Source organism: Hevea brasiliensis, chromosome 9 (assembly GCF_030052815.1).
Source record: "Hevea brasiliensis isolate MT/VB/25A 57/8 chromosome 9, ASM3005281v1, whole genome shotgun sequence".
Lineage (NCBI taxonomy): Eukaryota > Viridiplantae > Streptophyta > Magnoliopsida > Malpighiales > Euphorbiaceae > Hevea > Hevea brasiliensis.
This window is the reverse complement of record NC_079501.1, coordinates 2,534,269-2,548,509: the sequence shown is the minus strand read 5'-3', so window position 1 is coordinate 2,548,509 and position 14,241 is coordinate 2,534,269. Positions and strand designations below refer to the sequence as shown.

At 34.7% G+C, this 14,241-nt stretch overlaps 3 protein-coding genes and 1 non-coding gene across 10 annotated transcripts; 3 read left to right on the top strand and 1 right to left on the bottom strand.

Annotated features, from left to right (window-relative positions):
* Window positions 1–288: 288 nt before the first annotated feature.
* LOC110644545 (F-box/kelch-repeat protein SKIP4) lies at window positions 289–2,928 on the top strand. 7 transcript variants are annotated; one of them, XM_021797367.2, is made up of 4 exons: window positions 289–474; window positions 666–976; window positions 1,090–1,596; window positions 2,099–2,928. In XM_021797367.2, exons 3-4 carry the CDS (start codon window positions 1,115–1,117, stop codon window positions 2,694–2,696), a joined length of 1,080 nt encoding a protein of 359 aa, XP_021653059.2. In that variant the 5' UTR covers window positions 289–474; window positions 666–976; window positions 1,090–1,114; the 3' UTR covers window positions 2,697–2,928. The 7 variants fall into 7 exon arrangements, with proteins under 7 accessions (XP_021653059.2, XP_021653060.2, XP_021653055.2 ...); XM_021797368.2 differs by lacking the exon at window positions 666–976; XM_021797363.2 differs by having other exon boundaries at window positions 290–474; window positions 666–1,596.
* Window positions 2,929–3,677: 749 nt separating this feature from the next.
* LOC110644561 (uncharacterized) lies at window positions 3,678–5,604 on the bottom strand. The gene is made up of 3 exons (XM_021797389.2): window positions 5,204–5,604; window positions 3,980–4,204; window positions 3,678–3,899 (listed from the first exon to the last, which is right to left on the bottom strand). The coding sequence occupies exons 1-2, from the start codon at window positions 5,493–5,495 to the stop codon at window positions 3,984–3,986; spliced, it is 513 nt and encodes a 170-aa protein (XP_021653081.2). The 5' UTR covers window positions 5,496–5,604; the 3' UTR covers window positions 3,678–3,899; window positions 3,980–3,983.
* A 26-nt stretch (window positions 5,605–5,630) lies between these two features.
* On the top strand, window positions 5,631–11,965 carry LOC110644560 (serine/threonine-protein kinase VIK). The gene is made up of 12 exons (XM_021797387.2): window positions 5,631–6,232; window positions 6,772–7,008; window positions 7,637–7,711; window positions 8,567–8,647; window positions 8,820–8,914; window positions 9,349–9,469; window positions 9,551–9,630; window positions 10,322–10,384; window positions 10,541–10,650; window positions 10,731–10,816; window positions 11,027–11,145; window positions 11,537–11,965. The coding sequence occupies exons 1-12, from the start codon at window positions 6,200–6,202 to the stop codon at window positions 11,673–11,675; spliced, it is 1,239 nt and encodes a 412-aa protein (XP_021653079.1). The 5' UTR covers window positions 5,631–6,199; the 3' UTR covers window positions 11,676–11,965.
* Window positions 11,966–13,670: 1,705 nt separating this feature from the next.
* TRNAV-CAC (transfer RNA valine (anticodon CAC)) lies at window positions 13,671–13,744 on the top strand. The gene has a single exon. It is a non-coding gene; the product is annotated as a tRNA-Val (tRNA).
* The last annotated feature ends 497 nt before the right edge of the window (window positions 13,745–14,241 follow it).

Sequence of the window (14,241 nt, the reverse complement as noted above, 5' to 3'; positions counted from 1 at the left end):
TTAAAATTATATCAAATCGAATCGAAATCGAAGAAATAAGAAAAATATTAATGAAAAATTAAATCAAAATCGTATCAAAATTTCAGTTTAATTCTAATTTGTAAATATATTTCAAACTGAATTAAAATTATTCGTCTTTACTTACAGTATAAATAAAATTATTTTAATTGATAAAAATGAGTCATCTTTTTTATTAGTTTAAGGTACTTCAAAATTATATATTAATATAAAATATACTATAAAAATTTTTTAAAAATAAAATTTAATTTTAATGTATAAAAGTTTACTCAAAAATATCCTTCTTGATCAAAAAACAAAAAAGCTTGAGTTGAAATATTATTATCCCAAATTTACCCCCAAGGAAATAATTATTTTCGAAAAGCCACACCAAAATGCAGGTTCGCTCATGGCCATAAAAGGTTGAGACTTGTTCGTTTTGGCACCAAACAAGAAGCTGCAATCAAATTCTCACAGGTCAATCTCCTATAATCTTTATTTTCTGTATTATCGTTACACTTTGTTAAGTTTCGTTTCACTCTTTTTGTGTCTTAGAAATTTTGCAATCGCAAATTAAAATTTCTGAATTTTCCTTTAGGATATATATGCATACTTGCAGCATAATTAGGGTTTGATTCGATTTCTTTTTTTTTTTTTTCTTCGTTTAGGATCGCTTTTGGTTTCGTCTCTTTTAGCTTTAGATGATTCCCACTTTTCTTTAGAATTGGAATTCAACCAAATGGGACGGAACGGCTTGATTCTTTTTAGTTTCAGATACATTGGCGATCTGTTTATTGCATCTTCAGAAAAAAAAGGCGGGGATTCATTATTTTCATGGGAGAGTGAAGAAATCTACATTTTCTGAAACAAGGGCATGGATCTGTGTATTGATCAACCAGTGTTTAGAAACTAAAATTTCAAATTCTGGGATTATACCAATTTGGGGCATAAAACCAGTAATCCTGAAGACAAAGTTTAGGTATCTGAATTTATAGCTGAGTTGTTTGATCGTAAGATTTTTTGTTTTAAAGGAGCAAGCTTTTTTAAAAAAAATTTTTTTTATGTCCCTCTTATATTAGAACTATGTTCTAGGACCTAATCTGGCTGTGGGATTTGGATGGAGCGAATGGAAGGTGGATCTGAGAGAACCAATCAAATAGAAGAGAGTCAAGCGCAATTGTTATGTGGGCTTCCAGATGACATTGCTCTTTTCTGCTTGGCAAGAGTGCCTCGCAAGTACCGTACAGTGCTGAAGTGTGTTTGCAGGAGTTGGAGAGACTTACTGTGCAGTGAAGAGTGGCATGCTTATCGTAGTAAGCACAATTTGAGTGAGACTTGGATATATGCATTGTGTCGTGACAAGTATGAGCAGATATGTTGTTATGTTCTGGACCCTGATTTGCCAAGAAGGTGTTGGAAGCTCATTCAAGGGCTTCCACCCGGCTGTTTGAAGAGAAAAGGCATGGGTTTTGAAGCACTAGGGAAGAAGCTTTACCTGTTAGGTGGCTGTGGTTGGTTGGAGGATGCTACTGATGAGGCCTACTGCTATGATGTTTCTAGGAACTCTTGGAGGGAAGCTGCTTCCTTGTCCACTGCAAGGTACTTATCTTTTTCAATCGTGCCCCTATGCATAATTATCTTTACTTTAGTGATTGTTTATAATATGAGCACGCTACATATTGATTAAAATTTGGGGTGCTTCAGTATTTTTTGCTTTTGTTTCATGCAATTTCAAGAATTAATTACACGTCCCATCCTTTGGGAGGAGTAATAAGTAATAACTACTAAGAATAGCCTGTGTTATCAATTATGATAAGCTATTGTAATTTGGTTCTGCATTCATCTCATGGTCAAACCAATAAAAATATTGCCTTCTAAAAATTTGTTTCCCAATGTTTGTCTAATTTCACAAAATGATTTAGCTACTTGCTAATGGAATTTGTATCCCTAAGTTGGTAGGCTATACATGCGCAATTGTGCATGAAGTAGGCCACTGAATTTGAATTACAGTTTCTTTTTTCTTTTTTGTTTCATTTTTCTTTCCTTCAAGAAATTTATGAACAATCATGTTTATGTGAAATGGCCTAACACTTCATTTCAGGTGCTATTTTGCTTGTGAAGTTTTGGATGGGAAAATATATGCCATTGGTGGGTTAGGCTCGAAATCAAGTGATCCACATTCTTGGGACACGTTTGATCCTCACAAGAATAGTTGGGAATCACATTCTGATACTAATGTTGTTCCTGACGTTGAAGATTCCACTGTCTTGGATGGGAAGATTTATATTCGATGTGGTGCTTCTGCTGTGTCTTCTCATGTATATGCTGTTCTTTATGAACCTTCAAATGGTACATGGCAGCACGCAGATGCTGATATGGTGTCAGGCTGGCGGGGTCCAGCAGTTGTTGTGGATGGTGTCCTTTATGTCTTGGATCAGAGTTCAGGAACCAGGCTGATGATGTGGCAGAAGGATAAAAGGGATTGGGTGGCAGTTGGAAGGCTGTCACCATTACTTACAAGACCACCTTGTCGGCTCGTAGCAATTGGGAAGAGGATATTTATCATAGGCAAGGGACTTAGCACAGTGGTGTTTGACATTGAGAAAACTGTAAATATGGAAGGGGTAATGGTAAGTTCTTCTATCCCCAGATTAAATTCTGAAGATGATGTAATCAGCTGTAAATGTCTAGCATTATGAATTACCAGCACTCAGAGTCGTTTGTTGATACTGTAGTCCAATGCCATTGTTGTGAGATACTCTGTTTGTGATACTCTCTGCTAACTTATGTTGACACTGGCGTGAGATACCCTGATTGTTCTAACCTTCTACATACACTGGTCAATACCTGTGAGAAATGATATTCATTCAATGTATATGACAGAAAACGTGAAGACATAAGAATCAACACAAGGCCATTTTTTTTTTTCAATATTGACTAACACTTTGTTGTATTTATATAGTGTGAAGTTCTTGAGGATTTAGCTTTACTCGCCCTTTCCATGGAATATGGTGCTTAAAACATAATAGTTGATACTCAGAATCAGAGTGTAGGTTTGATGCCTGTTCCCAGTTGTTCCCGAAATTCCTTAATTAACTAAAACTCGATTTAGTGATTTCTTGGCTGCTGATTTTGTAATGGGTCCTTGCAAAACATATCGGCCAACCCCGATTCTATTCATGTGGTATCTTTGTCTTTCTTTAGAAGTAATTGAACAATGCCCATCTGGGTTATGTACACAAAAATCGTCAAGAAATAATGAATTTTTGTTTAGTAAAATGAGAAATTTGTAAGCTATGATTTGTTTAGGAGAAACGTGTGAAGAATAAAGATAAAATTAGAGGATGATGCACATACAACAAAGAAAACTGTTTTAACATGTTTTGCCTGTAGCTTACATGCAGCCAAACAGTTTCAAGTTTGATAAGACAACCAGGGGATAGATCCAGTTTCGATAGACTAAATACTTGTATAAATTAGGTAACAAAGGATAAAAATCAGTATATGTTAGGTAACAAAGGATAAAAATCAGCATGTGCAACCGGTGCAGGCATCATTTTGTATGAATGCATACCTTTCCATTCAAAATAAATGATGTTGAATTCTGCTCAAATTCGTTTCAATCATTCTAATACATCAGGACATTGTTTGCCAGAAGGAAGAGAAACAAAATGAGTACATTCTACGCAACATCTTTTTCCTCCTTCATAATCAATAGTTAAATTGTTACAAGAGTTGCTTTCAGAATATTATCAATGACATTAAATACGCATCAAACCTGATGCTTTTCAGTAATTACAGAACAACAGAATCTCCCAAGTCCAGGTTTTGGTGAGAAATATTTGGTCGGTAAATTGGTTCCTATCACAGCTGGATGCGTGGATCCATTGTACAATGTATATCTTTCAACATAGGAACACCTTTGTCATTCCTCTTCAAACTAACACTGAATATAAAAAAGTCAAGCACAAATGAACCAAACTTGGTCAGCTAGTCTTTTTCTTTTTAAAAGGCGGATGTATGGTTCCATCATAAGAATCTAGGTTCTCAATCTTAGACATAAATTCTTTCATCCTCTTCAGTACAATAGGCATGGCCGACATATTGCTGGAAATTTTATCTTTCAAAATACCAACTTTCTCAGCAATCTTATGGTCCCCTTCTGCTAGTAATGCTGATTTACTGGCTTTAACCCGTTCTCCTAAACCTGTATGATAAAAATATGGCCAACGCTGCAATTAGGACATAGAAATCATTAAAACTTTGATATAAAACACCATCAACTAGAATCATGCCACTTGGTCATGATTGAAAGTAGTTCACAAGGCCATATAAAAGGAAAGTGTTCTACTGAAACAATAAGCAACTAAATTTTATCTTTTTGTATAATTTCCCTTATCATCTCCAATAGTTAATCAACGTCACCACTATCTCCACTTCCATAGATATATAAGTATATAAACATAAACCTTACTCTATTTCAATTCCTATCACTGGCATCACCAGCATAATGAAAGTAAAAAATCTTGCAAAACGAAGGAAAGTTTTTACAATGTGTTTAGCAATACCAACCCAATGACTATAGGAGAAAAGCAGCTGTCATGAGCACATCACATTACAAATATGTGTTTTCCCATCTCTATTGAGTTGCTACAACATCCTTCCAAAGTTTTTCCCTTCAGCGATGGAGCAGAAAACAAGAAATAAAAGGACCACATTACATTGTTTTAACTTCAAAAGTAGTCCCAGGAAGGAAAAAAGGGAGGGGAACAATCACATTATGCCCAAATTAATGCTTGACTATTCATAACTATATGTTAAATTGCACATTCTAATCATTATTTTGCTATCATTGATCAATAAATAATTCCCGCCAATGTTGGAAATTTGAGAATATAAACAAATCTGTCACAAAGGATGTTAATAGTTCCATAGAAAACAAAGGATGTTATTCGTTCCATAGAAAACAAAGTATACCCAAGAAGCTCTTAACACTTCCACTAATCATAATCTAACCTTATTTTACTCAGTAAAAGGAATAACGCAATACAATCCAACTATTTTGCTCCAACACCATTACCAATATCACTAATTTTACCAAAATTCTCAACTTTGAAACCCAAAACACCACAAAACCTCAAATTCTCATTCTCGTCTTTCGAAGCAAAACGAATCCGAAACCCTAGAAACAAAGAAACGAGCAAACCTGGATTACACTTGCCGGAAGGTCCAAAATTCGACCCAGAATCCATTTCGGGAAGCACAGGTCGCTGCGAAGAAAGAATTGAAGATAAGGTAGCCTTGAGCTGATCCGGTAGAGTGGCTCTGTAATCGAGAATCCTCTTGGCCATTTCTTTCGCTTCTGACTCCAGCTTCTCCATCTCTTCCACTTCTACTATTTCTTCCTTTTCATCATCGGACACGGACTCGGGTTCTCCGGGGCCCCGAGTAGTACCAACAGCTTTTTCTATTTCTTTGGGTAGATTGTTCAACGCCATGGTTGAATCCGGTGTTGAAGGTTCCCTGATTTTGGAGGGTATTTTGGGTTTTTGAATTTTGAAACAAATTTTTGAGCTCCTGCGGGTCCCACTTTGGTACCGGCAAGGAGTACGCTTTCCCCAACTCCTACACCATTTGACCATCTTGAGGATCATCCAACGGTCCACATTTAAGGAGATCTCCGCCCAGTAAATCTTGCGTTTATGCTACCACTCCAACTGTACAATACGGTGTCGTTTCCTATAAGCAAACTCCGCAAATTGAGACCCCGCCAAAACCAGCTTATAGAGGGAAACTGAAGGGAAAGTGCAGAAAGAGATGTTTGGCTGCTGAGAAAATTTAATTAGTTATCGGAGCGCCTAAAGGGGGGTCGAAATCCCTAATCCAATCTCTGGAGACGAAGAAATCTAAGTGACTGATATTTGTAGGGGAAATCTTTGGAAGACTCGAACAAATGATAAACGTTGGTGTCAACGAATGGATAAAGACACAATTGTGTTTTTATCATAATAATTATCTTGATATTAATGTAATTAACTGTCACAGCATCCATTGCGAGCTGGATTGTTTAGGCTTCACTGTTTCGTCAACTAGAGCAAATTTACATTTTTTTTTCTTTTTTTTCCTTCTTTTTGACATTAATTTTATAAAAATTTTGTTTATTTAATTGATTTCTCTGGTGAGAGACTGTTCTCTCTGATTCATGGAAGGTTGCAAGAGTCCAACCCTTTGTAAGGTACTTATTTTCTCCTCCTCTATTTTTCTCTCTGGTTTCGGAGGGGTTTCTGTTAATGTTCTTGTATTATCTGTTTGGATTGGAAGATAAATTGATTTTTGAATTAGAAAGTTGAAATTTAAATGCAGCAAGTTTAGAGTCTGCAAATTATTTGCTTGGTTGTTCTACTAATTGGCATCAAAGCAAAGAATGGATTTGTGCAAACTAAAAATACTTTTTTTTTTTTTTTAATTTGTTCAGTTGCATAAACTAGGTTTATTCACTCTTTCCATCATAACCACCCATGAGTCCTTTTTTTTTTTTCATTATTAATTCTCTCTGATTCTAAAATTTGCATGAGACTTCTGTGGTTGATGGATATGCAAAGCACCTGAAGGCTGGATTTTGAATTTTGATGTTACAAATTCAAACATTTGCCTCAACTAAACATGAAGTTAGATTCTGCAGAAGCATAATTCTTGTGCTTATTTCATATACGATTCTCATGTTTGTCTTTATACTGGCAAATAAATGAATTTTCATGATTGCATGTGTGAAAGAGGATGCATCCCCAAACAATTGACTCAGAAGGTCCATATAGACTGCTTTATTGTTCATCTAAGGGCGACAAAACAGGGGTGATGCAGGAGTTAGAAAAACACGTTGAACCCAATTTGGCTGATTATGATAAGAGAACAGCTCTTCATTTAGCCTCTTGTGAAGGCTGCACTGAAATTGTGGTCCTACTTCTTGAGAAAGGCGCCGATGTGAATTCTGTAGATCGTTGGGGTCGCACCGTAAGTTCATTCATCTTTAATTTTATCCATTTAGTTGTCATGTACTGCAATATCTTTTTTTCGTATATGCAACTAATGTGTATGATTGGCATGATGGGAGGTTTGCGCCAAATATGTTATAGTGGCCAGTTTATAGTTGAAAACAGTCTAGAATATAGATCAGGAAGCTAACATTATAACCTCCTTTATAATTTATGCTATCTTTGGCACCTTTTATCCGGCTTTCTAGTTAACAGGCCCACACCAATGTCAAAAGTTCAACATTATGATATTATTTTGGAGATCACAATATTTAAATACAAAATGCTCAGAAAAGAATTAACCAGTAACATTGCTGCCTTAGTGTCCAAAGAATGGGAAAAAAAAAAAAAAAAGAACCTGAAGCTTAACCAATTTTAGGATTCAATGTTGTGCACTGCAACAACCGTTTGATTGTTATTGTTTATTGTTGCTGTATTGCTTAATCATATCCATAACAAGATTTCCTTGCTTAGTAGATTATTACTATTTGTTTATTTATGGGGTGCTTGCTAGCTTTTCCTGTTTCCCTTATTTTAATTCTCAAATAGAATATATTAATGAAGAAATAATTGATGTATAACTCACATTGAGATTAGAAATTTTGCAGCCACTATCAGATGCTCGTAGCTTTGGCCATGAGGATATTTGCAAGATACTGGAAAGTCGGGGTGGAATAGATCCAGTAATCTACCTTCTTAACATACATATGATTGTAGTGTGAATACGCACTTAATACTATCTCCTGCATATGCTTTCATTATTATTACTGCTTTAATAACAAATTGTGGGAGAATATGTGTGGTATAACTTTTTTGGTGGTGCATCAGCATGTGCTACAGTTTCTAACTTTGATTGTTATCTTTCTAGCGTTGTCTATCATATAGATGCAAACTAAAGAAATAAAATGTGTCTAGTCATCTTAGTAAGTCTCACGTGGGAGAAGAAGAAGAAGAAGAAGCAAATACAATAAACTCGGCTACACACAAATACACATTCGTGTGCCTGTGACTTGATTTTAAGCAAGTACTGTATAATGGCACAAGAAAAAGCATGCTCGATGAATGTTAACCTTACATTAATCTTTCCAAATCATAATAAACTCAGCTTCACTCAAATATACATTCTTGTGCCTGTGACTTGACTTTAAGCAGTTACTGCATAATGGCACAAGAAAAAGTATGCCCGATGAAATTTAACCTTATATTAATCTTTGTAAATCATATCTTTCAGCAGTCAGAACTCTGCACTGGTTTAACTATTTCTAGACTATATGAAGAACGGAGCCAAATAGATTGGGGGTGATTGCCTTTTCCTATGTGTTGAGTGGTCATTATTTTTCATCTTCAATGATTTAGTTGCTAATTTTATTAAGTTTATGGCTTTTGCTTATATTTAGTAAAGGTTAAATAAGAGTAATATTTGTTCACTTAGTTCATGTCAGCACTTTATCATTTTGTAAGGTGCACAGATCTAATGCTATTCAGTTTACTTTATTTCATTCTTTCTTGGGTTAACTGAGTCATTTTGGTTGGTACAGGTAGGACTTGATTCCCAGACACCATGCTATGAGATCGATTACAATGAAGTGGGCATGGATGGTGCAACACTTATTGGAGAAGTAATTTCTGATAATCTCTATTTCTACAGGAAAACTTAGGGCAACTGAAATCCACTTTTATAGTAGCTGTAGAGGTTTATTTAGAATTTCAGATATTTAAACTTCTCTTAGCGCCTTTCCATAATTATTTATTGGTGATGATTCCTTGTACTTAAACCTTGAAGTCTTGCAGGGAGCGTATGGTGAAGTTTATTTAGTGAAGTGGCGTGGTACAGAAGTAGCAGCGAAAACTATTCGCTCCTCTATTGCATCAAATCAGAAAGTGAAGTGAGTCCTGTTATCTGGAATCTGGAGTTGTATAGAAAGCTCCTCCTGCTCTCTCACAAACATGAAACAAGCATGCACATATACATACAATAATATTTTCCAAAGCCCTACCAATTATAAGACACTTTTTGGCAAATTAATTGCTTAAAATGATGAAAAAAAATCCAAAGTAATAATCTGTCTGTTTGCAATTTTCTTGTTCAAGTCAGTATATTATAAAACCATTGCACTAAGAGAGACAAATAGTAATAATAATAATAATAATAATAATAATAATAATAATAATAATAAAAGGAAAATAACTGCAAAAAAAAAAGAATCAATATTACTGTTCAAGGATATGCTAGCCTTGGAGAAAATTCTAATAGAACAATACTGGATGTTTTAACCATTATGTGCTTATGTTCTGTTTGCTATATGTTATTGTTTCATAGGCATACTTTTTTAAAGGAACTGGGCTTGTGGCAAAAGTTGCGCCACCCTAATATAGTGCAGTTCCTTGGTGTTCTAAAGCACTCTGACCGCTTAATCTTCCTCACAGAGTATCTTCGCAATGTAAGTATTTATATTATGTCATGACTTCGGTCGTTAAGATGAATTTCATTGCTGATTTTTCCTCCAATGTAAATTTGCTAGGGAAGTTTGTATGACATACTGAAAAAGAAAGGAAGACTTGATTCACAAACAGCAGTTTCCTATGCTTTAGATATTGCAAGGTAGATCATTTATTCACTTGACGTTTCCAAATAAGAACTTTTGGTTTAACATAAAATTACTTGAGGGTCTTCTGCAAATGCTAAGCTATATGGTGTTATTCAGTTCTTCGTGTTCTGCAAACTGTTCTTGTGCAATAATATGCATCTGGAAGAGGCATATTTAGAAACTTACTTTTGAGTTTTGAAAACTACTCTGATTGCTTTCAAAGTTTGGCATGTTTCAGTGGACATGCCTTGAATGTGTTTCCCTTAAAACTTGTTTTTCATGAAGAGCTCAAATGATTAGAATTTGCATATAAATGAGATCATTGCAATTGACTGTTTGCTCTTCTTTTTTTTTGAACTATTTTTATTTTGAATTTACTATAAATATAGAATACTTTTCTTATTTTATAGAGATTAATAATCAGACCTTCTCTACATGGTTCTAAATTTTTGTCACAGGAAATGTTTCACAACTAGTTGAAACTTTAGTCTTTGTTGAATTTTGAGGATTTTTAATTCATTCTGATAATATTTTCACTTCTTGCCTCTAAATTTGCCTTGAATTTGCCAATGGCAGTACAGTTGATTGAATGAATTTCCATTACCTGCTGTATATCACATGAATGATTACTACCACCTTTAGTTCGTTGTTATAATTATATGCCTCACTTGCTAAATGGCAATTACTAATCATGTAAACTTGCAGGGGCATGAATTATCTGCATCAACATAAACCGCATGCTATTATACACCGGGATTTGACACCAAGGTATTGTTTTCTGAATCTTCTGCTCCTGTTGATTACGCTGCTGTGCAGATCATGAATAATGCTCTTGCCCCCCTATACCCCATGTAAGGAAGAAGCAGCAAGTGATATTTGGAATAAAAGAAATGTCATGCCCTTTATTTATGTGAATACTCCCAGGAATGTGCTGCAAGATGAATCAGGACACCTTAAGGTTACAGACTTTGGCCTAAGCAAAATTGCACAGGAAAAGGATGCTGGTTACAAGATGACTGGTGGAACGGGTTCATGTAAAGACCTTATTGAAAGTAAAGTTCTCTCATCTAAAGGTCTTCTTTCTTATTTTTAGAAACTTTTATGACATTTTCAGATCGTTACATGGCACCTGAGGTTTATCGTCGAGAATCCTATGGGAAGAGTGTTGATGTCTTCTCCTTTGCTCTTATAGTACATGAGGTAATGCAATAAAAATTTGGGATTTGTCTATAATGGAAATCTTTGTGGTGTAGAGTTACACTAAATTCCAGGACTTGTTTATGGACCGATTAAAATCACATAGTTTATTAATTAATTCATATTTAGGATCTGTTTTGGATAGTTTTGATAGCTAATGAAGTCTGATTGTTTTTAGTCTCATTTATGTTTTTGGTTTGCATGTGTATGTAGATGTTCCAAGGGGGACCATCAAATAGGGCAGAACTCCCAGAGCAAGTTGCTGACAAGCGGGCTTATGAAGATTCCCGTCCATCCCTATCCTCAATTTTGTACCCTGAACCAATCAAGATGTGAGTTTTAAATGAGTATGATAATGGCAGTAGTATGGATCTTTTAATTTGCAAATACATGCCACTGGATAGAACTAAGCTATAAGAAGGAAAGCCTTAGTATAATAAGGTAAGGTTGGTCCATTGTGAGATTGAGATTACATGTGCAAATGATGAAAATGGCCTCTTTACAATGCAAGGGAAGGCCATGGAAGATATCCTTTGTTGTTATGCTATGAGGTTTTCTTTAATTTGATGAAAATAGGCTCGGTCAACAGTTAGTTCCTAGAATTTATCAGGTGATGGACGTGTCTTCATCAGTAACCTGCCAACCTGCAGCTGTGATTTTATTATTATTATTAACCAGTTTGATTGATTTGCTCATGACTGTGCGTTGTCTTTCTTCATTAAGGCTTCTCCGAGAGTGCTGGCATAGGAACCCTGAATGCCGACCTACATTTGAGGAGATAATTTTAAGGCTGGAGAATATTGAAGACAATTTGCGGCATGAGAGACCTATAATTGGCTGCTGCGGATGTATTATCTTATGAGCAATAGTTCAATATGTAGTCTATGCTCAACATACAGTGATCACTGTATTTGGTGCACGTTCTTCTTCACTGTGGACGTTTCTTTTTGTAATGGACATAATGTCGCCTTTTCTTCTGTATTATGATTTGTAATGATGGGTTGTGAATATCCTGGGAGAAGTTTCATCTCCCAGCTGATTGATACCTTTGTACAAAACTCATTCTGGGGAATTATAATGGGCATGCAAGTGTCACCAAAACTGTTGTTTCTATTGGCTTTCTTATTTGAAAAGGAAAATGTTTCTGAGATGATTTGAATTCATTAATTCGATAAGAGGAAATTTGTCTATTGATTTATGAATGCCTGTGTCATCATATCATCACAGCAGCATTCACTTCTTCCCTTCATCTTTGTCACCACCATGGCCATTTCTACAGAATCCTTTTTAACCCTATCCTCAACAACTTTTTACCATCAATATTTTTAGCACTCGAAGATATTAATTTATTAGGCTTTTGCCGGGTATAATTATTATTAGTATATTATTTAATTGAATAATGATATAGCTATATAGTATTTCTCTTATATGTTTTATTTATTTAAAATATTTAAAGAAATATTTATAAAAGAAATTGTGAAAATATAAAGAAAATAAATATAAATTAAAAATGAATATAAAAGATAAATAATAAGATTTCAATAAAATATATAAATAAATTCTTATAAGATAAAGATTACCTTAGTAATATTTGTGTAAATTATTGTCCATCTCCTTCTAATTCCTTAGTTCTAAAATATTATTTGATAGATTTGAGGAAAAAAAAAAGTTAATTGGACATTGGTGGTGACTTGTTTGATTTTGATTTGTGTTATTAATTTTTATAGTTTATAACTATGATTTTAAATTTTTGTACTATTAATTAAATTGTAATTATTGTCATAAATTTTTTATTATAAAAAAAATTAAATACATGATTTTATAATTATAATGGACAATAAAAAGGTGGCTTTAATTTACAATTCAATTCAATTAAACCTTTATCTCAAAAATTTAGGGTTGGCTATATAGATTATCTTTCTCCACTCTGAACGATTTTAGGTTAAATTTAAAAAAATGTGTAATGCTTCTAGATCATGTTGTACTACTCTCCTCCAAGCCAATTTAAGTCTACTCATTCTTTTCTTTCTATCATCTAACCTAATATGCTATATTTGTCTAACTGAAGCTTCCGTATGTCTATGCTTCACATGACCAAACCACCTCAATCTCCCTTCTCTCAATTTATCCTCAATTTGCACTACTCCTACCTTTTCTCTGATACTCTCATTACATACTTTATCTAGTCTAGTATGGTCATTCATCCATCTTAACATTTTCATCTCCACAACTCTTATCTTAGACACATACGACTCATTCAGTGCCTAACACTCACTACCATATAACATGGCCGGTCGTATGGTTGCACGGTAAAATTTTCCTTTCAACTTATTGGGATCTTGCAATCACATAAAACTCCTGTGGCACGTCTCCACTTCAATCATCCGGCTTTAATCCTATGACTAACATCCTCCTCATATCCCTCATCTATTTGAAGGACTGAATTGAGATATTTAAAGTGATTACTTTGGGACAGTACCGCTCCATCCAAATCAACCCTTTCCCTATTGCCAGTTTGCCTTCACTGAACTTGCAATGCATGTATTTTGTTTTCGCTCTACTTAACTTAAAACTCTTGACTCTAGAGTACTTCTCTAAAATTCTAGCTAATTTATAACTATACCTTGGCTTTAATTTAGATAATTTATAATTATAACTCTAAGATTTAGCTTTCTATCTAAATTTTTCTATTATTAATTAAATTATAACTATTGTCATAATTGATTTTTGTTAAATGTTATTTACATGTGTCATCCATTGATGTTATAAAATTGCTAGGAGAATGAGGGTAAAATGAATAAATGAAAAAATATACTAGAATATCACAAATTAGTTAGTTCCCCATGGCAATGGTTTCGTCTGGGTGGTGTAGTTGGTTATCACGCTAGTCTCACACACTAGAGGTCCCCAGTTCGAACCCGGGCTCAGACATTTTTTTCCCTAAAACAAATTCTTACTCAAATCCTAAAGACTTTTAGAGGCGTATCAGCAATCCATTCACCCAAAAAACCTGCCTAAGATTCACATTCTCATATGTATTCATATTTTTCACCAGCACATAATCTGTCCATTCTTAGGTGCAGATTTCATTCCAATCTGGGTTTTGCAATTCAGTCAGAAAGGTATTCAAGATGGTAGTGATGAAGGTCAAGTCAATGGGTTTTATATGAGGTGTGTGGAGCTAGCAAGGAAGGCAATTGGGTATACAAGCCCTAATCCTATAGTGGGCTGTGTCATTGTCAAGAATGGCAAGATTGTTCGTGAAGGGTTTCACCCCAAAGCTGTTCAGCCTCAGGCTGAGATAACCCCACATATCCTTCTCTCTTGTCTCCACATTTCGCTTGCCATTAAATCTGACTGATTGTTCTGATCTTTGGTCTACGTATCTCTCCGTTTACATGTGTTGAGTGTTTCTTGGTTGTCGATAA

Coding starts and splice junctions, on each gene's coding strand:
- LOC110644545 (XM_021797368.2), top strand. CDS start 1,115: ATGGAGCGAATGGAAGGTGGATCTGAGAGAACCAATCAAATAGAAGAG. Junction 1,597..2,098: donor GCTTCCTTGTCCACTGCAAG/GTACTTATCTTT, acceptor ACTTCATTTCAG/GTGCTATTTTGCTTGTGAAG.
- LOC110644561 (XM_021797389.2), bottom strand. CDS start 5,495: ATGGCGTTGAACAATCTACCCAAAGAAATAGAAAAAGCTGTTGGTACT. Junction 4,205..5,203: donor TTCCGGCAAGTGTAATCCAG/GTTTGCTCGTTT, acceptor TTTATCATACAG/GTTTAGGAGAACGGGTTAAA.
- LOC110644560 (XM_021797387.2), top strand. CDS start 6,200: ATGGAAGGTTGCAAGAGTCCAACCCTTTGTAAG. Junction 6,233..6,771: donor AGAGTCCAACCCTTTGTAAG/GTACTTATTTTC, acceptor CATGTGTGAAAG/AGGATGCATCCCCAAACAAT. Junction 7,712..8,566: donor GTCGGGGTGGAATAGATCCA/GTAATCTACCTT, acceptor TGGTTGGTACAG/GTAGGACTTGATTCCCAGAC.